At 37.6% G+C, this 22376-nt stretch overlaps 1 protein-coding gene across 1 annotated transcript in view; it reads right to left on the bottom strand.

Moving 5' to 3' along the window:
- Positions 1–4480: 4480 nt before the first annotated feature.
- Positions 4481–22376, bottom strand: part of Wdr36 (WD repeat domain 36) — a 29909-nt gene continuing 12013 nt past the window's right edge. Inside the window, exons 12-23 of the mRNA XM_048331226.1 lie at positions 20997–21142; positions 18837–18951; positions 18274–18439; positions 17526–17634; positions 15528–15607; positions 14009–14116; positions 12290–12387; positions 11499–11644; positions 9841–9960; positions 9615–9696; positions 7807–7994; positions 4481–6393 (exon numbers count right to left, since the gene is read on the bottom strand). Coding sequence (XP_048187183.1) covers positions 6244–6393; positions 7807–7994; positions 9615–9696; positions 9841–9960; positions 11499–11644; positions 12290–12387; positions 14009–14116; positions 15528–15607; positions 17526–17634; positions 18274–18439; positions 18837–18951; positions 20997–21142 — 1508 coding nt within the window. The 3' untranslated portion in view covers positions 4481–6243. The remainder of the gene's footprint in view (positions 6394–7806; positions 7995–9614; positions 9697–9840; positions 9961–11498; positions 11645–12289; positions 12388–14008; positions 14117–15527; positions 15608–17525; positions 17635–18273; positions 18440–18836; positions 18952–20996; positions 21143–22376) is intronic.

Below are 22376 nucleotides of genomic sequence, written 5' to 3'. Positions count from 1 at the left end.
CAACAGCTAAAATAATTCTCAGGGGCTATTGCACCTAAGTCCTGACAAGAATCCTCCTGGGCTTCATAAATGCACAGTGCAGTAATATTTCACCCAGCCTGGGGTAAGAGTATCCATCTGGAAATACTGCTGATAAGAAAATAAAAGACTCGACAAGATTTTAATTTGGTGCAAAGAACAGAACATTGCAATGCGAGGAATGAGAGCATCTGTCCGCGTACCTCCAAGGCATGCAGTGTGCCCGAGCTTACCTTCCTCCTTGACTTGGTGACTTCCTTGTTGGGGTGGAAGACACAGTCATCTACCCAGTGCTACACCGACGACGGGAGCTAACTTTGCTAACTTCTCAAACGTCACCAAACCTGGTGCTTCCACCCCCTAAATATCTTCTGTGAAACCCCAGATATTACAGTGCACTGCGGTTTCCTTACTATTTAGTTTAACTGCTTCCTTGTTGTATGTTCATCTTCGTTTCAACTTACCCAATGGATGTATAACTACAGATATCTTACTTTTCTGTTCCGAGTATAGTTTTGGTTCACTTCAGTGATGTCTATCTTTTCCTGTAGCTATTGTTTTGTTTTTTTTTTCACCTATTTTGTTGGCATTTTCATGAGTGTTTTCCTCAGAGCTTCAGTTTCATCTTGGCGTTGGACAGCTCCTCGCTAAACTCAGCGCCAAGCCCTGAGCTCTTCCTTCTCGCAGGGCCTGGCCATCAGCCCAGGGGGGGCTCCTGCTCTCAGGGGGCTCCTGGCCTCCGCCTTGGTGGGCCACACATCTCCTGGTGGGCAGAGAGAAGGAGCTGTGGTGTAAACCCCTCCAGATCCTAGCTGGTGTCACAGCCTGAAGAGTCCCTGCCAGTGCTCCCGGCCGGGCCTGGCCCGGCGGCTGCCCTGGAGAAGGGGAGCACCCTCCATCCCTCAGGAGCCGGGCTCAGGGTCAGATCTCCCTCACTCTTCTTTCTAGCCAGGTTGCAATGGCTTCTAAAGGATGTGTCATGTGGTAGGCTGTTTTTTCTTTCATTTTTTAAGTGTTCCATTAAAACCGTAAGGCGTTCTTGTTGCACCGGGAGCAGTGGTCTGCTGTGTGATCCCTGAATCTGTCCCTGTCACGTGTCCAGGTTTCCTCGTCAATTCTCTGCCACCTGGTCTAGGCCACTCTCTGCTCAGCTCAATTATCCCTCGGTCGCCTGCTCTCGCTGAACTCTTCCCCCAAAGCAGGCCCGAAGGCGGCACCTTCCACGTAAATCTCAGTGGCTCCTCCTCACTGGAAGGACACAGATCAGGATCTTTAATGTGGGATTTGGAGCAACAATAATGGACAAGCTCGTCAGTTGTAACAAATGTGCCACCCTCGTGAGGAGATATTGCTCACTGGCTGTGTACATTTGGAGGCAGGAGGTATATGGAAATCTCAATAGCTTCATGGATGTAAACCTAAAACGACTATAAAAGTAAGTCTATATACATTATATACACACATATGTATACATGCACACATATAAACAAATGTGTGTGTGTGAGCTCTTTATATCCATGAGTTTCACATCCATGGATTCAACCAAAGGCAGCCTAGAAATGTTTGAAGAAAAATTGTTTGTACTGAATATATATATAGACATATTATCCTTCTGCATGCAATACAGTATAGGAACTATTTATATTGAACTTACAGCTCATTTGGTATATGTAACTAAAGACGATTAAAAACATGAGGGAAGATGTGTAAAAGATGTGACAGATAGTAGATTATGTATGAGCTACAAATTATGCTTAGAGAAGCTCAGGTGATCAGCCTTGGGGTTGGGCTAGCAGAAAACAAGGAAAGGGAAATGACAGACAAGGTGGAAATGGAGGGGTAGTAAAGCTGTAAATGGATGTGAAACTCAAGAAAATATGTGACGAAACTGAGTGTGCAAATATCAGAAACAGAAAATGTGGGGGCTGGGGATATTATATGGCCTAGTGGCAAGAGTGCTTGCCTCATATACATGAAGCCCTGGGTTTGATTCCTCAGCACCACATATGTAGAAAACGGCCAGAGGAGGTGCTGTGGCTCAAGTGGCAGAGTGCTAGCCTTGAGCAAAAAGAAGCCAGGGACAGTGCTCAGGTCCTGAGTCCAAGCCCCAGGACTGGCAAAAAAAAAAGAATACTCATGCTGGGCACTGGTGGCTCATGGCTGTAATCCTAGCTGCTCGGGATGCTGAGATCTGAAGATCACAGTTCAAAGCCAGCCCAGGCAGAAAGGCATGAGACTCTTACTACCAGAAAACCGGAAGTAGAGCCAAAAAAAAAAAAAAAAGAAAATGTTTAGTAGTTAAAGTGGAATAATGGCATTCAAAATTTGAGAAGGAATTCTAGGGGATAATCTAAGACCCAGGGGAAAGTGGAGAAGAAAAATCACTGGCGTTGGACAGATTAAGAAATTAAAATGTTCTTTTTCTTTCTTCTATATCTAAACATCTAGATATCACACACACACACACACACACACCCTTTTCTTTCCCTATAGCAGCTATAAAGAGCAACAACCACAAAATCTTTGCTTCAGTACAGGATAATAATTTTTGCTTATGTATTAAACAAGCATAAATTTGAGCAAAAGGGAAAATTAATTTTCCATAGATTAAAAACAAAGGTTCATGATGGTTTTAATGCTAGGATGTTGTAACTGTACACTATTCTGCCTTTTCTCCTAGCTACTCTCAGAACCACCATTAAGCCCTGGTGCATCATGACTGAAAATCTTCACATTAGGCTTGCATGAAAACTAATTATTTTTAGGAGGCAGTTGGCAAAAGGGATGGATGGGACATAGGATTCCAGACTAACCCCTACCACTCCAGGGCATGGCTTTACTCTTCTGCACCGTGTAAGTTCAGGGCATCATCTAAGACCGGAGAGCAAATGAACCCACAGATCCATAGCGGGAGAGGGGTGTTGAGCACCCACGGTGGGTGAGAGGTCTTTGTCGTGGCTATGGCATCTTCCCTGAGCTCTGATGAGCCTGGCTTTTGCACCTGTGGAGGGTGGGCTAGGGAGCAGAAAGGGCACAGGGAAAGCGTGGAAGTAAAGCTGGCACGATGAGGAGTTTGCACCAGGTGCACTGGCAACGCGGTGACTAGTGAGTAGTCAGATGCATGCTGCCCAGAGGTATACCTCCAGAGGGAAAAGGACCCGTCTGCATGCTGTCTCCATCTCCCCTGACTCCCTAGGAAACCTTAACCGGACCACTGTAGACACATCTTCGAGAGGAGGCGCCACACAGCTCCAAGTCTGGCTTGTGAGCAGAAACAAAGCATCAATGCTGGCAAAATCATCAAACAGAATCTAGTTTTAATGGGATGCTAAGTATAATTAGTAATTCAATTTTCCCCAGCCGCCAAGTATCCAGTCACTGTGTATCATAAGATACAGGTGGTAGCTTAGTTACTGGATTGAGGAAGGAACAGGTATATTTTTACATTGCTATAGCTCATTTAATAAGAAATGTGTGAGCTAGTCTATTAAAACGTTCAAGTATATGCACATTAAAAAGACTTCCCTAGAGCTGGGGATATAGCCTAGTGGCAAGAGTGCCTGCCTCGGATACTCGAGGCCCTAGGTTCGATTCCCCAGCACCACATATACAGAAAATGGCCAGAAGCGGCGCTGTGGCTCAAGTGGCAGAGTGCTAGCCTTGAGCGGGAAGAAGCCAGGGACAGTGCTCAGGCCCTGAGTCCAAGGCCCAGGACTGGCCAAAAAAAAAAAAGACTTCCCTAGATCCTTGTTTAAAAGGGAATACCCAGTAAGTATATGTAGACATAGATAATAGCAAATGGTTTCTGCTCACCTTTCCCTGTATCTAATCACAGACCCCATTTACTTGAGCACCTACTCAATGGTACGGCTGTCCCTGTTTCCAAGGTTTAACATGGGACCTGCTTGGTTAGTAATCAAAACTGCATTCTTCTGGCCATGATTGGCTCAGAAGTTAAATAGATGCACTGGGATTTCCATTTTAGGACTTGTTTAAAAGACAACCACTTCCTGATTATTTAAAAAGGATGAATTCCGAACTACTGGCAACTGGTTTGGGGGCCATAGCACCAACTAGGATCTGGAGAAGTTTTACTGTAAGACATTCAGTATTGCAAGTTCCTCCAAATAAATCTTAAAAGTTTAGTAAACCGAAACTTCAAAATGATATGAAAAGCACTAAAAGGGCTCCACCTAAGAAACCTGAGGACAAACAAAGTACAATCAAAGTAATATATAGTGTATTAGATATGTATTAGCTTGCTCAATGAAAGCATTAAGCACATAATGAACCAGATTTTAAAAAAACAACAACAAAAAATTGACTTTCAAAGAATGATATCCTGCAGAGACATTAGAATAAAGGCCGGTAACTTTATACAAACCAACTAGATAACAGTGTACTCATTAGCCACTTACGTAGATGCGCAACTGACATGTGTTGAAATGAACACGTGGAAATATGCCTTAAGAGAGCAGATGATTTACTTTATATTTTAGAACAAGACATGAAGAATTATCAATTGACATAGGAAATATCTATTAAAAAATCCCAAGAAAAGCTATATACAAGCAGCCAACTAAAAGGAAACATTAGCAACAGATTAAAAAAAGCATGTAAGTTATAAAAAAGGCAACAAACCTGATATTTTTTAAAGATCAAAAAACAAAGAAATGAAGTAACTCAGAAAATATGCATAGCCTGATGAAATATATTGAGATATGCACCTTACAATAATTTCTGAAATAAAATAGTATTTTTACTCAAAACACGATGCTCACTTCAGCACTGTCTGTAATTAGGAGATAAATACTGAACTTTACATTATAAGAAAAATAGGTGAATCCGATTACAAAAGCATAGAGATCAGTCAAGTATGAATGTAGTAAAATAAGAGCAAGTAGAAAAGTCTGAGAGTCATATTCAACCTTTATGTAAAAGCCAACACTGTACATTTTATTTCCTGTAGCTACATACTACTATAAAAAAGACTTGTCTCACTTTTTACAGTAAAATGTTTTTTGTTATGTGTGCATAAAGATACAACAGCATACACATACTGATCAAAAAATACTACACATAATACTGTAGTTCCTATTTCAATCTCTTCCTCCCTTCCTTGTTAGTAAATGTGCAGGAAAGGTTCTGGAAGGTTACCTGAAAAAAATAAAGATCCTCAATAAAAAAAAATACTCAATTCTGGATGCTCATTTCAGAGAGTAGAAAATTCAATTCATCAGTTAAAAAGGAGTGTTTCAGTTTATAGCTCATTATTTTGTATTAGTTATTTACAATCTTTACAAAGTATTTAATTTATTAGAGCTGTAGTACATCTTCATAATATTGCATTTTGCACAGAGGGAAATACAGTTTCCAAAGTCAACACTGGCTTTAATAAACTGATACACACTTCAAAAATACAAACAAGAATGAGTACTAAGTCACACTGGGTTACTTTTATAGTAACTTAGTAGGTCCATCATACCCATTAGATGGAAATATTAATTTCCCATTAGTTAACTACTTTTAAACTGCTCTTATCTAGAGATCAGTCTTCAAAATCCTGTCATCCTAATGCTGAACCAGTGTCATTTGTGTTCAAACCTAGTCAGCTGCACTTAAGGAATGATCATCATTTTAGACACACAAGCTAAAGGTAGCACTCTGGACCATAAAGAAAAAGACGGTGAGAAGTGAAGGAACTGCTGAGGACCTGGGATCACGAGGAAAAGTACAGCCGTGGCTTCTCCTCCCCACACAAGTCCTGCGTTCAGAAGGAAAGCCCACGAGGGCAACCGCTGATGGAATCTTAGGAGTGTGTTCAGACTCCTCCCAGAGCGATTTGAACCAGGCAAGTAACATTCACATTCTGATTCAAGAACAACTTTCTTTAGGAACGTGGTAACAGGGAAAGCAGCAGTGCGTGTTAGGAAGCTGAATCCAAGGAGATCCCAGCAGACCTTATTCCTACTCTCCTGCAATAGAAGGCTGTACATGAAGATGTCAGATATGTCCAGGAGCTCCAAGTCAATACTTCACATTTTCATAAAAGGCTTCCCGAAGGGAAATATTCCTTTTACGATAATGTGATTTTTATAACTATATTATGATCCATTTTAGCTGACATCTTCCATGTAATTCAGCACAACTTTACATCTCCTACATGAGTTAAGTTGAACCCATTTAATTTATATCTTTGATTATTTTAAACTCTTAAGTTTACTTTTACAGCAAGGCACTTTTGATATAGTTTAAAACACACATGCTTTGATTGAAGAGTGACTGTAAATGAATCCAGTTTTCTTCCACTTGTGAAAGCAGTTTTGTCATTTCTTCTAGGAGTACTGGCTCTGAAGGAAGCATTTTGAGGTGTAACTGAAAAGAAAAGATAGCTTACTTTATTAAAACACACACACATGCGCGCGCACACACACACACACACACACACACACTTTCCTTACTTTGGAATGAATTTTTTCCTACTAAGGAATCTAAGAAAATAGTATCTAGTTGTTTTTTTCTTAAATGATAATTTATTATTGTCTCTGACTTCCTCCATCCAACTTTTTATTATTGTTTTAAAATCATGGTCTTTTCTATGGTATTGCCACTCCCTTAGAAAAAGAAGTACTCTTCCCTCTTCCACCAAACCTAAGTCATGAAGCCAGATGCTGGTTTGAACACTAATGCACAATTCTGTGCTTCCACAAGTCTCTCAGTATAATCCATCAGTAACAAACAACAGACTGGTCTTTTACTTTATTTTCTAAATATATAGGTAAATTTGTTTTGGGAGACTAAAACTTGTTCAGTATGGGAAAATAAATGAGCTAACTTATTGCGCTTGTATTTTTAATCCTATACTACTACCTAAATATCTAGCATTCAAATACCTTTAGAGTAATTAAATGAAGAACTCATTTTAGATTAACAGGCCAAATGAAATATCACATATTGCCAAAAATCAGCATATGTATCTCCTTTATTTCTACTTTATTTCTACTATGTTACTCAAAAGAGCAAGTTGTGCCAAATCATGTAAAGAGATGAATGCTTTGATTTCAATAAGACTCAACTCTCTTCACAATCACAGAAAAACTTAGAAAATATGACAACTTTAGAAAAAAGATTAAAAAGTTCAACATACTGGATCAAAAACTATGGCAGAAAAATCTAGATACAGTTAAAATAGTGCTACTTAATCAATCAAAAGACAACAAAGCATCTTAACTGAGTACATTGGAAACCATGTATACTGGTATTAGAACTAGGAAATTGAAAGGGAATACCAAAATTGAGAGACACAGGGTAAAAAAAGAAAAACTACAAAAGCAATACTTGCAAAACTGTTTGGTGTAAGTGAACTGAACACCGCATGGGGGGAAAGGGAAAGGGGGAGGACAGAGGCGGGGTATGAAGGACGAGGTAACAAACAGTACAAGTAATGTATCCAATGCCTAATGTATGAAACTGTAACCTCTCTGTACATCAGTTTGATAATAAAAATTTGGAAAAAAAAAAAAAAAGACTACAAAGCTGTGGCCTAGTGCTCCAAATGTGTAGTTGTAAACCACATGCAGCTATCCAAACTTTATTAAAAGTACATAAAATTAAAAACTAAGCCTCTTAGTTCTGTCGCTTATATTTTGAGTTTTCAATAGTTACATAAAAGAAGTGTGGTTGTTTGTACTGGAGAGGGTGGACACAGACCATTCCATCCTGGCAGAAAGTTCTGTCACATACACTACTAGAAAAGGAAAGTAAACCACTAAGCTTACAATAACTTACCTTCAGAAACAATGCAAGGTAAGCCTGGGCTAACTCAAAATCCCGCTTTCTGTCCAACATCATTCCAATCATTCTCAGAAAGCTCTGCATGACCTCTAGAGACCCACCACCATCCGGAGACAAATTTCGCAGCTCTGTCTCAATTCCTGAGGGGCCTAATTCTTTCAGAAGGTTCAGAGCAGCTTCATCTGCATTATGATTTAAAAAGAATACAGTTACTTACCAGTACTTTAAGGGGCTTTGTTCTCAAGTGCCTGACTAGCAAACCCCAGTATCACACTCACAGAAAAAGGAGTTTTCCTTTTATGTCTGAATAAGATATATTTAAAAGAGACAAGAAATTTTTTCTGTGCATTAATTTACTTCAAGTCAAATAGCTATACAACCTTACAATGTCAACCCGCAAAAATCATTAAGACTAACACAATAAAAAGTATTAAAAGCACTGCACTTTTTGCATGATTAGTGAAGTTTTTTCCTGCTGTTAAAGAAAATCTAATGCTTCACACTTTCAAAATACTCATAAATTAAAAAAAAAACCTTAATGTAAATTGGAGACCATACGTACATACCACACACTATCCAGTGATGAATACTGGAAATAGGATAAGGTAGGGATTTTTTTTCTTCAGATTATTATAAAAGTACCACATGATCATCAAGAAATGCTATCCCAGAAGTATACAAAATAAAAGGGATTAAAAACTCCAGTCCAGCCTTTAACTACCCCCAAATCTATTTTTTCTCTCTAGAAATAAGCACTATTCTTTCCCATGAATCCTATGAATGCATACTCAATACACAACCCATTTTATGGTTTATTTGATATCACAATGGCAATGGTTATTATGCTTTTCACTGTCTGAGCAGGATACCACCATGAAAAAGTCTCACCACTTTACTTTCTGTTCTCTAGCATGTTTTCAATGACAGGGTTTTTTTTTCTTTCTTTCTTGCCCCCAATAAACACAACAAGTACTCATTACTACTATGCTTTGAATTTGTCCAATGGACTGTAGTGATATTGGTATAAAAAACAAAAACACATGTATCATAAAAAGAGTAAGTGAAATTTCTTGGTTAAGTGCCTATGTAAATCACTTACAATTCCAATTACTCCTTACTATTAGCTACAGCTATCATTTCATCTTTAATACATTAATATGTTCAAATGTGTTTCTTCAATTTTTTTGGTGGTACTAGGGTTTGATCTCAGCCTCAAGCTTGCTAGGCAAGCAGTCTACTGCTTGAACCATGCTCCCAGCCCTTTCTGCTTTTTCTGATAGGGTTTCAAACTTACCCCAGCGCAGACTGGGACCCTTCTTCTTCTACCTCCCAAGTAGCTAAGATTAGAGGCTATATCATGCGCAGACCAAATTTCTCTTCTATACAGTAGCTTGGGAATACAGAAATTTGCTCAAAGTAACACTCTGGTTTATTGAAAATAATTCTAGAAATCTAAGTAAAAACAAAGGCTTGCAAATTGCCTACTACAAAAATCTTTGTATTTTTGGGTGGTACTGAAATTTCAACTCCAAACGCCTAAGGCCACCAGGCTTGTCAGGAAGAGATGCTCTCCCCTACAGAGTGTACGAAAGGCTTCCAATAAAGATTTTCACAATATCGGTATCATCTGATTTTACTGCAATTATACAGCTAGCATTACTGAAGATTAGAACCAAAATGTCATGCCCTTTAAATTTTCCTGTTTTCTTTTAACTACTAAGATAACGTCTTTCATTCCATTTTTCCTCAAAAAGAAAAACAAACAAAAGGTACTTGTTAATATATTCGGGAATTTAACTTACATTTATTATTGAACAGTCCTTCTTCAAGTTTCAGGCAGAAATCTGATTTTTGAGCCAAAATCCCAAGATTTACTACTTTCGACTTAAAAAAAAAATACATTAGTCAAAGAACAACAGTGTCACCAAAAACATAATCGAAAGCCATCATCAATTAACAGTCTTGGCACAGACTACATGAAATGCATTCAAACATAAACTACAAAGACTGCCCCAAATAGGATTTTACCTGCTGGGGATCGCTGCTTTGCTCAGGGACAGCAAATCTGGGTACAAGTCCAGGGACAGTTGGAATAAAAAATGGTGCTGATTTGGGTATCTTGGGTGGCTCCTTTGGTTTATTTTTTTTCTGGTGAAAAGAAAGTAAGACTAGTAAATAATTATCATGCCAATCGTTTCTAAATCAATTTTGAAACAGATACCAAAAAGCAAAACAGAACAAAAGCCTTTCAGATTAGATTGCTGAAAAATTCAATGTATTTGACCAATACCAAAGTTGCCAACACAGACCTCCCAACCCTTGCTGTTGAGGCAGAAGCAAAAGGACTGGGTGCAAAAGCAACGCTAAGACAAAGCTCATCTACATCACATGAACTCTACTAAGTTCTATTACACAAAATGGGCTAGAGAAATTATGCATTATGAGCTGGTGATGGTGGCTCACGCTATAATCCTAGCTACTCAGGAGGCTGAGATCCGAGGATCTTGGTTCAAAGCCAGCCCAGGCAGAAAAGTCTGTGAGACTCTTATTACCAATAAACTACTCAAGAAAAGCCAAGAAGTGATGCTGTGGCTCAAGTGCTGGAGTACTTGCCTTGAGAACAAAGACAGTGCCCAGGACAAGAAGAAAAAAAAACCAAAAAACGACATAATATATATAATGCATGGTTTGGTTTCTCAAACTGCTCATCTCCAAAAGAAAATGTGAAACCCTAAGCACAGTCCTCTATGATATTAATTTCTTTTATTTTACTGGAGTTTTAGTCTTTCCTTAGTATTCTGTAGTTTTGCAAAGCGGAAAAAACACTATTGTTGGTTTATAAAATGTATGAAATGTTATTCTACTGGAACCCCTCTGGATGACTTGAGTGAATGCCTATTTACATTCTCTATCTCAGAAACACTGGTGAAAAAAATCATTCCATGGCAATTTCCCAATAATTAATTTCACCATATACCTTAGAGTAGTCAATTCCTGAAAATCTGTATAATGTCGAAGACATTCTATGTGGGGAAAAAGCCTGGGATATTTGTAACCTGTGGAGCCATGGTATAAAGGGAAACTAGTCCAGGAAGCAGGACAAAGCACTGCCAATTAGTGTTGAGCACAGCCCTTGGGGATGGGAGAGACTGTAACAAATGCCAAGGTTACTCTTCCTGATTGGTAAAAAACAAGTCATCAGAGGAGTTACACAAGAAACAGAGAAGGGGAAAATCTATAGGACAAATATAAACATGCCTTATAGTGCAGTATTGTATCTTAGTAAGAAACACAGCAGTCTGAACCTTTGGTCTACCAGTTGAATGCTATTCTGATCACTCCTCTCATGTTCACCTACTTGGCAAGTGACAGATTGGATAACATGATAGAGAGAGAGATCATGGCTATGCTTCCACTGAGCACACATTTATGCTGGCAGCCAATCTCTTAGGAAGTCGGCAATTAAACAGAAGTCCTTTAATTTCTGTGAGGAAATTTAAAAATATGAATGTGGCTTCCTTTACATAAGGCATGCTTATCTTCTCTAGTGCTAAAATTTAAGGATAAACTTTCAACTAAATAGGGACTCCACCAAATGCCCTCAAAATAGAGGAAGCTATCGCTCTGCTTAAAAATCACCAACAGCACAGTGCGTGTACTGCGCACTATCAAGTGTACTTCATTACCTTAATAACATCAAGATTCAGCAGGTTTTTCCACCGTGATTCAGGGAGAAGGGACAGAGTTACCAACTTCTCATTTAACTGTTCCGGTGAGTCATACTCTATCATTTCATCACTTGGTTCTACTTCTTCTTCTTCTACTTCCATATCTTAAAATATATTTTCAAGTAAGACAAATGAAAAACAATATTTATATCACATAGAAGCAACTCAATTCATTCCAAATCCATTATTATTTTGGAACAAGTTTACTCAATATGCCTATCTAGTCTTTGCATGTCTTTATCCTCGTTCCTCGATTTTGGAATATTAAATGCAGTTTTCATTATCAGACTCTCTCAAAATACTTTTACCCTACTCTATTACTTATATTACTTGATGCCTGTTTTTTCTTTCCGGCAGTAATGGGTTTTAAGTCATATTTCTATCCATTTTGCCTTGTTATTTTTGACATGGGGTTCTATGTTTTGCCTGGGCTTAATGACAACCTTTCACTTCTGCTTCCCACTACAGCTAGGATAAAAAGCATGGAATACCATGCAAAGCTGTTAAGATGGGATCTCCTGAACTTTGTTTCCAGACTCGCCTCAAACTGCTCTCCTCCCAATAGCACAAGCCACCAGTGTGGAGGCTATTATATCTTGAAAGTATCACATCAATTACAATTTCCCAGTTGCTCAAAATATTTGATATCTGCTAAGAAATACTTTGACTGCATTTGTCTTATGTAGCAATAGTCCTTTAAAGTAGATTTATACTACATCTCACAAATTACTTTGTTATTCTATAATTACCTTGAGCTTGACAAGTACCAGGAAGCATCACCGTTGAAGGTACATAATCTGTAGGAAGTGGTCGTAGTGAAACAACTGAATACAGGGAAATATTAGACCTGCGAAATCAAAACAAAGTCAGATTTTAAAGGGTTCTTCAGAAAAACCTCAATATCTGATGATTAATCTTTATATTCTTAAATCTGGGAGAGACTATAGTAGATAACTAGTTAAGACCTCAAAAATGTACACTGTATTACTTTGAATGTCATGACAAGAAAGTTATATTAAAAAGTTAATAAATAGTTACTCAGGAAGCTAAGATCTAAGGATCAAGGTCCAAGGCTACTCCAGATAGGTAAATCCTAACCAGCAAAAATCCAGAAGTCAAAGTATAGCTTGAGTGGTAGAACACCAACCATGATGGAAAAAGTCTAGTAAGACCTTGAGGTTGAGTTCAAGCCCCAGTGTCAGCACAAAAACAAAGCAATAAATGACAACAACAACAAAATTAATTGAGTCTATTTTTAATGTAGTATAGAAACATATTTCAAAGTGACACTAGTAGAAGATACGATTTTCCTAAAAAAAAATAACGTCCACATCTTGTTTTAATAAATATGAACCTGCATTTAAGGAAATTATAACAAAAGGAATGGTAGTGACAAAATGAGTCATCCAATGGCTATGCTGACTATATTCGAGGGGATGTTGAACAGCTATGGATTTTCCTCTTCTTGAGTGACCTATTGAGTGGCCATGTTTCTGATACTGGCCATGGATGAGTAATCAAGATATAAACATTTGGTCCCAGAGTAGGGACAGATATTTCCCATACATCCATCTCAAGTGGAAAATAAAAAGAGAGAACTTCAGGTTTTGAGTTATCAGTGCTACACAGAGAAGCCCCCTACTCTTAGCTACAGAGACCCAATAACTATTATGATTTTAATTGCTGAAGGATGATTCAGAAGGTAGCCAAAGTCTATTTCACTGTGTTATTTACTTTTTAATTAAAAAAATGTATCTTAAAATCTGAATTAGGAAATCCTAATGCCAGCAATTGAGAAGCTGAGATAGGGGGTCTGAGAGTTCAAGGCCAACTTGGGCTACCTAGTGACATACTGTGTGTAAATGCTAAAATTAAAAAGGAGGTTATTTCCTTTAAAATAAAATTCTTTAAAGGTGTGACACTGTCCAAGGGAAATATACTAGTTGCCTGACTTACATTTTCAAAGTAAAAAAGAAAGAATAAGAAAATAATTTTACTGTTCTCACTGGTAAGTATAGTTCAATGAATTAAACATATAAACTCAGGACATAAAAACTTTTCTAGGTCTAGGTGGTTATCATTTATTTCCTGTCATATATTTCAACACAGATTTGGGTATCACAAGAAGTACCTTTATATTGTTATGAAGACTCAAGAGCTAGCAAAAACTTTAGCATTTTGCTCTCATCTTTGCTACATTCTATAAACAAAAGTCAAATATGACAACATAAGTGTCGTGTACTTTAGAAGACACACTTGAACAAAGCTATCTAAATTATCAAGCAGATGCTGAATGAGCCATGAACTGCTTTATAGTCACTTAGCTATCTTAAGTTAACCATGGGACATTTCTAGTATATAAGACCAAAAACTAAATGCTACTGTAAGAACTATGATTCCTGACCATTATCACTGTCGTCGTGATCACCCTCCGACCCACACAAGAGACGCATATGAAAAAAACTCACCAGAGATAAATTCCAAGGTGGTCCACATGAGAAGTTGCCAAGAAGTCTCCAGTAGGGGACATAGTTACATTGAGAGGAGCTGAGTCCAACAAAAAGCAGTCTATGAGGCTATAAAAATAACCAGTAACCAAAACGTTAAAGTACTTAAGCTCTACTAAAAATGATACAATTCACAAAAGCTAATGTTGAAAGCTTTTCTGCTTTCATGCTGCTTCAGATACAAGCTCTCCTATTCCAAGGACTACTTCACAGTCTTTTTTTGGTGAGGGGAGAGCTGTACGTGGTGGTGAGGCCTAGAATCCTAGCACTTGGGACACTGAGGTAGGAGGATCCTGAATTCCATGCCTGCTATCTCAAAAAAAGCTAAACAAAACATCTTGCCAGTTCAGTATTTTTCGGATTTTTAGCCTCTTTCTTCTCCCTTATTTCAGTAAAAAGCATTAAGAAGAAAAGGCACATAGACCACTATATTACCTTCCACAATTTTGTTACTTTGAGTAAAATCATTTTTAGAAAATAGCAAAAAGGCTAACAAGCAACAAACTACAATATTTCTAATACTTTCTTTTTTTGGCCAGTCCTGGGCTTGGACTCAGGACCTGAGCACTGTCCCTGGCTTCTTTTTGCTCAAGGCTAGCACCCTGCCACTTAAGCCACAGTGCCCCTTCTGGCCATTTTCCATATATGTGGTGCTGGGGAATCAAACCCAGGGCTTCATGCATAAGAAGCAAGTACTCTTGCCACTAGGCCATACTCCCAGCCCCCCAATACTATCTTATAAACGAGTTTATTATTATTTTTTAATTTAGGAAATAGCAAATTCAGGTGAACTTTCGAAGCTAGTTGATTCAACTTTGCCTAGTGTTTCCAACAGGACAAAGAGGCATGGCAGTAGATAAAAGTCCCCAGTTCTCAGAGTTGGACCCACCAACGGCACACTCATTTACCTAAATCAAGTACCCATGCAGGCTAGGTATGCCCCGTGACTACAGCACAGTTGAAGGAAATGAGAACATCAGGGTTTTCCCTTTCTAAAGGTCAGACTGCTTCCACAGAGGTTATCCAATTCCTGAGAAAGTGTTGGATTAGTAGCAAGTTTCACTCCATGGAGCCACTTTCTCACTGCTAAGTTATAGATAAAGAAGATATGAAAATATAAAGGAAAACTAGGGGTTTGGGCCCTTTAAGTTCAAGAACAACAAAACTTAAATCTTCAGAATGAAAAGCTTGTCTGCACCCTATCTTAGAGTAAGTAGCAGGAAGGGGAAAAAAGCTTTCCATTTGAAGATTTACTCTATCCTGGTCTCTACTTTACAGAAATGTTTTAAGGAACTCTTTTTTCATTACTGCTTTTTGAGAGGTTAGTCCCTGCTGCTTACAGGGCCCAAACAATCCATGTACAGAGTCATAGTAGAAAAATCCCCAGTACCTTCATATTAAAAACTATTCAACCCATTCACCGCGGTAAGCCACAGGTTATGGCAGTGACTGAGAAACAGCCTGAGGGATGTGAACTCACCGCCCAGATGGAAGGTCCCAGGTCCTGATGGAGCAATCCATGGCAGCGCTGATTAACCAACGGCCATCAGGACTGAAAGTCTTTGAAATAAAGTAGCACAACAACAAAAGGTCATCTATAAATTTAGACATATGGGCGTGTATTTATGGGTATACATACACACCTTAAAGAATACAAGCCAAAAAGATTTGATTGAGACTCAGCCTACCTTATTTTATATAAAAACTAGTATTACTTCCTGAATACTACTGGTCTTAACAAGTAAGAATTAGGTCTTATTCCATAATTTCCTATATATTTAAAGAAAACCTAAATGACTGTGAATACCAATCATCTCTAACATTAATATGTCCTTAGGAAAATAGAGAAATTTTATTAATGAGGCATAAGAAAGTTTTTTGCTACTTTGAGTTCTATTTGTAGAAGCAACAATATCTCTATTTCCTTGAAAGAACGTATGCTTCCTAAGAATCCAAACCCCATAACTTTGAGGACAGAGTCAAAATTACCTTAAAATAGTGACTTTACTGAGGAAGTCCTTTGAATTATAGCTTCACTAAAATTCTTTATTACTGAGCATGCACAAGTGAGAAAGTTTGAGAAGAAGCTGGTGGAGGATTTTCACACTGACAGATGTTTTTAAAAATAACATTTCACGGGCTGGGAATATGGCCTACTGGTAGCGTGCTCCCCTCGTATACATGAGTCCCTGGGTTCGATTCCTCAGCACCAAATATATAGAAAAAGCCAGAAGTGGCACTGTGTGGCTCAACTGGTAGAGTGCTAGCATTGAGCAAAACGAGGCTAGGGGCAGTGCTCAGGCCGAGTCCAAGCCCCAGGACTGGCAAAAAAACAATAAAACAAATAAAAAAGAAAAGAAAAAAATGTCATTTCATCATTCCCATTCATGTTTCTATAGATGCTGTCAAAACGAAACGGCTAATTTTGCCTGCCTCTTAGGTGCAAAGCAGAATTTCCTGACCAATTTCTTTCTTCTACTTTGAAGGAAGGAAACGTGCCTTCAAATTCTCCCTTCTGGTGTCAGAGTTGACAAGTAAATTTAGCTACTGGCTTGTCCCCCAGTCCTTAGGGCTTTAATATAGTCCTCAACTGACAACTTTAAGTTACTGGGTTTGTGTGTGTATTTCCACCCCATACCAGATCTAGAACTAAGGACCTTGTGCTCACTTGGGCAGTGATGTAGCACTTCTGTATCTTCTGTTTAAATAAAGAAATGCTTAAAAACATTCCTAATGGGTTGGAAGCATAGCTCAAGTTGTGAAGCACCAGCCAATGAGTAAAAGTGTCACACACCAAGTTTGAGTCACAGTCTCAGAGACGACAACAACAACAAAACCCCTAACAAGGGCTGACATGGCCTAGTGGTAGAGTGCTTGCCTCATATACCTGAAGCCCTGGGTTCAATTCCTCAGCACCACATATACAGAAAAAGCCAGAAGTGGCGCTGTGGCTCAAGTGGTAGAGTGCTAGCCTTGAGCAAAAAGAAGCCAGGGACAGTGCTCAGGCCCAGAGTTCAAGCCCCAGGACTGGCAAAAACAAACAAACAGAAAAATCCCTAACAACATTTCTTATTATCACGTGTTCCACTGAGAGAACACAATGGTGAATGTTAACAAAAGACTTTAGGAGATATACATGTAAACTCTAGAAATACTAGATTAGAATAAACCACATATTTCAGGCTACTACTATTTTCCTATACATAAAAAAAGAGGAATGAGTTCTCTCAGCCTAATTTAATATTTTAGCCTTATTTAAAATTAAAGATAAACCTTGGGTTTTGTAATTCAATCTGATAGCATCAATTCCCTGAAAAATATTAAGCTTTTTCAATTTTTTCTCAAAAAATTTATCTCAAAATTAGCTGCAATTTGTTGTTTTATTCTAAAAACCTCTTCATGATGGGTTTAATGCTATTAAAATATAACAAGTTCAGTGACTTGAACACTTTTGAAGAAATGGGATATTTTGTCTTACCATGTCATTGATTTGGCCTTGGTGTCCTGAGAACTCTCTGACGACCTTCCTCGTTTCTATGTCCACAACAGTAATGGAGAAGTCATCCAAGGCAAGTCCCAGGATGCCACTAGTAAGACAAACGTGCCAGACTCAAAAAGCAAAGAAAAACACTCTGACTATTCACTTTTGTCAGCCAAACTGGCCTTTCAGGAAATTAAACTAAAACAGTTTTATTTTCCCATTTGGTAATTTATATTTTTTAAAACCTGTCATCAAAAACAATAACAGAAAGTAGTTACAACTGTGATATAACAATTATTTCCATAACATGGAAACTTTCAACGACCCATGTGTATCTGTAGCTTCTATTATTGATGATGTTCTTGTATCACCTTCCTGTGGTTGTACCTACACTATCTCTGTAATCTTATCTGAGTATATTGGAAACCGTGTATACTCGTATTAGAACTAGGAAATTGAAAGGGAATACCAAAATTGAGAGACACAGGGTAAAAAAAAAGACAAACAACTACAAAAGCAATACTTGCAAAACTGTTTAGTGTAAGTGAACTGAACACCTCAGGGGGGGAAGGAAAGGGGGAGGAGGAAGGGGGGTATGAGGGACAAGGTATCAAACAATACAAGAAATGTATCCTATGCCTAACATATGAAACTGTAACCTCTCTGTACATCAGTTTGATAATAAAAAAATTTAAAAAAAATAACAGAAATAAGAAAGTCTGTTATTACTGAAAGCGAGGTTTACCTGTCCCGATGTAGTAGCATTATGTTTGGAGATGAATCAAGACTCATGGAATGGATCAAGATTTTGTTTTTAAAGTTCCAGAATTTGAGTAACCCTTCACTGCCAGTTGTAACTGTCAGCTGGTTTAATCCATCCACAGCAACACCTCTCACAGATCCCTTATGAGCTTTTAGAACATGTTCAAAAAGAAGAGAAATCACAATTGCTAGGGTCTATCAAAAGAATAAATGTACGATTCTTATATCTAAACTCCCACTACTGAGAGCCCCTGATCTTGCAAGTAATATGGATTATGAGGCAGGGAGAGCTTTATTTTACTGTTCAGGTAAAAAACAGAAATCACATTGATGCCACCACAGATTTCAAAAATTGTTGTGATTTTTGTCTAAAGCGGAGAAGAAAAAGCAAAATCATATAATACCCACTTTCCTCTAATGTGTCTGTCTTTACTTTCTTTTAATAGCTCAACGTTATTTATAATAAATATAGTAGTATCTGCCATATGAGGTACAATAACCTATCTAAAATTTGTTTTTAAAACAAGAAAAAGATAAATTCAGTACCTTGATCAGTGCCAAAACTTCCTCGATGTATACCAGACTGCATGTTATATACATCTACAGTACCTGATGAGAGGCCGATTACAGCAAAGTTTCCACAAGAAGTTATATCTACTGCCTTTAAGGGGGAAAAAAAAAAGACACAGAACTATTATTTCTGTGGCACTTTTTGGTTTCTAAAGTACTTTTTATCTACCAACTCTTTCTTTTTTAAAATAAAAAAAGCAGTATAAATGAACTGGCTTACTAGTTTTCTGTTCTTTTCCCTTTTTGTTTTGATGGTACTGAGGTTTTGAACTCAGGCCCTCAAAGCTTTACTATTTGAACCAGCCCTGTTTTTTGCTAGTTATTTTAAGATGGCACCGAATGAACTTTTATGCCCATGCTGACCTCAAATCATAATCCACTAGATTCCAGTCTTCTGAGTAGCTGGGATTATAGGCATGAGCTATCAGTGCCAGTAGTCTTCTTAAATAATTCTATTTGAGTATATTAAGAAATATACTAATTCTGTTTCCATTTTTTTAAAATATGAAGAAATAATCTATAACAATAAAATACAACTCAACTGAAATTTAGTCAAGAGAACTGTTGAGCAGACTGATCTTTAATTTTTAATTTACTTGTAGCAGTGCTGATACAAAAGCATTCTACTATTTTAATTTCACCTTTACTTATTTAATAGTCTCCATAGTTGCTATAAAACCGAAAACATACTCCAGTTAGCATGCCCAATGAAAGGACCCACTATACTAGACCAACAAAAAATACATGGCAGCACATCAGAATACTGATTTATAAGTAGCTTCTATAGTGTACTTTAATACTCACAGTGTCAATGTGATATCAACAAAACACCCGTTTATCTATGTTGAAAATTTAAGAATGAGCCGGGTGCAGTGGCTCGCACCAGTAATCCTAGCTACTCAGGAGGCTGAGATCTGAGGGTTGCAGTTCAAAGCCAGCCCTGGCAGGAAAGTCTGTGAGACTCTTGTCTCCAATTAACCACTAGAAGACCAGAAGTGGTGCTGTGGCTCAAAGTGGTAGAGCACTAACTTTGAGTGAAAAAGCTCAAGGGCAGTGCCCAGGCTCTGAGTTCAAGCTCCATAATGGGAGGAGAAAAAAAAAAAACAGAAAGAAAAGAAAGAATGGTGTGATGGATCATGCCATAGAAATCACTGTCAATGTGTGTGTCACTCAGATGCAGCTGACCCAAGAGATAGTTCAAAAACTGCTGAATTTTACACCTCAACAATTGACCTTTGAAATTTAAACAGAAAATATTAAATTGAAGTTTATCTAATAATGCAGGCAACTGATACACCTCTATGCAAATCAAGGTATTTCCACAGCATTATGCAAGAATTTTATGCATATATACATTTTCTAAATAATTAAAGCTTAGTCTTTAGCAGAAGGATTTTAGATAAGAAGTAACATTCTAACTTTCTAAAAGGAACACAAATATAATCTTGCCTATTCTGAATAACTCATTTTCATGCCATGCTGTGGAACCTGAGGAACTAACGGAGATACAAGGTATTACCTACAAGTAATAAGGGCCCTGTTTGTCCTGCTACGCTTTACAGAACTTGTATTTATCTTAATGGGCTTTAGTGTTGTTAGAATGCTTGGAGCAATCGCCTTTTCTAATTTACTCATTTTAGTAATGTATTACTAACACAAAATCAACAGACCAAGAATAAACTGTAAGAGTCACCTTTGAAGAGCAAACTGCCTTTTCTAGTTTACTCATTTTAGTAATATATTACTAAGACAAAATAAGCAAACCTAGAATAAACTGTGAGAGTGAGTTCCCTTTGAGGAACAAACTGTCTAAGTGCATGGCTTACTTTTTTGGCATTAGCTCCGTGTTACTGGCTTTGCTTCAAATAGTTGAGGTTACCAGGCAAATGACTCATCTTCAGTTAAGAACACGTACACTAAATGTTTTGAGTGAGTTATAGAGTGGCTGTTAAGAACGTTTTAGAATGAGCTGTCTGAGTTTTAAGCCTAGCTGTCATTTACTCGCTTTACTGAACTTAAGTGTGTTACTTGTGTTCTTAAGTGTGTTAATAATAAGCCTCAGTTGTCTGCTGAAATAGGACTGTCACAGAAGGCAGTTTGAAAGGAGAAAATATTGTAAGAAACAAGTTTACTTACTGTTGCAGTAATGTTATCTTTTGTCAGTTCCTTTGGCTTGAGAAAGTAAGATCCTATGGTAGACCTCTGATAGTTCCAGGTTGAGCAAGATAGCTTACCTTGATGGCAAGCAATGATACCATCCCAGTCACTCTCACGAGCTTCCTCTAAACATAATTAAAATCAAATCACTTTCATTCTTACTCATTCATCTGTTATTAATTGAGCATTTAATATTCCACTAGGAACACAATAATTGGGTTACAATAGTAAAAAAAACAAGTTGTCTCCAATAACAATAAGCTTCCAACCTAACAGATTACTAATCAACAGAAAGTGCATGTGTTTGTGGGGTTCAATGTGTTTTGGTATTTGTATTCATTGTGGAATTGTAAGTTAATTAACACATCTAACAACAGATTTTGCTTAAAAGAAATTACAATTTAGTTTGACAGTGCAAGAGTGTACAAACAAGAGCACTCAGGACAAATTAATTAAGAGATCGGAGAAGAGTAATAGTGGCTCCTTGGTTAAAGTAGTAAAACAAGTATAAATGAGCAGTGGCAGGGGAGAATTTGCCCTACAGATAGTAGGCCGAAGAGAAGCAAACAAAATTGAGGACAGTAAGTAAGCGAAGTTCTTGTCTGGAAGAGGTGGAACTGGACAAAGAAAGTGACCAAATTACAAAGGGTCTTAAAAAATCCATTAAGGAGGTGAAACAAAGGTATCCTAAAGGTAAGAAGGAACCACTAACACATTTTAAGTAGGTGTATGACATCATTCAGATATACGTTTTATTCATGCTCTAAGAAAACAGCTAAGAAGGCAGTAAAATAAAACAAAAAAAAATGATCAGGTTGTATAATAACCATGACCTAATAACTCTGAAATAGAAATGGTGTCTACCTAATAGTTTTCACTCTATGATTCTATTACTTGTGTACATTTGTCTTAAACTCACTTCTCTGAAAGAAGTTCAGCTAAAATGTCATATAGTATAGTTAGGTTTCAGTGTCCTACCATCTTGATTAGTCAGTGCCCTGTCCTTACATTTTGCTGTCTCAGTTCTTACCTTCCTTACTTTAGTAACTTTCATTATACAAAGGGCTATAAAATCAATATATTAATAGCTGTTTCAGAGGAGACCAAAGTCCAAATTTAATAAGTAGCAAGTTTAGCATTTATAAGCAATGTACAACTATGAAGACATAAAACATCAAACAAGTTATTACACTATCAGGAAGTTCATGTCAAAAATAAATCATCTTTTAGTCCAAACAAGATCAGCAGCCACTTCAAGTTATTTTCTGAATACTAACATTTGCAAATACAATTGCTAAAATGGAAAAAATAAAGTAGAAGAACTAAAGAAGTATAAACCAAAGAATGTCATAAAACAGC

This window comes from Perognathus longimembris, chromosome 22, assembly GCF_023159225.1.
Source record: "Perognathus longimembris pacificus isolate PPM17 chromosome 22, ASM2315922v1, whole genome shotgun sequence".
Classification (NCBI taxonomy): domain Eukaryota; kingdom Metazoa; phylum Chordata; class Mammalia; order Rodentia; family Heteromyidae; genus Perognathus; species Perognathus longimembris.
This window is presented reverse-complemented; position numbering and strand designations above follow the sequence as displayed.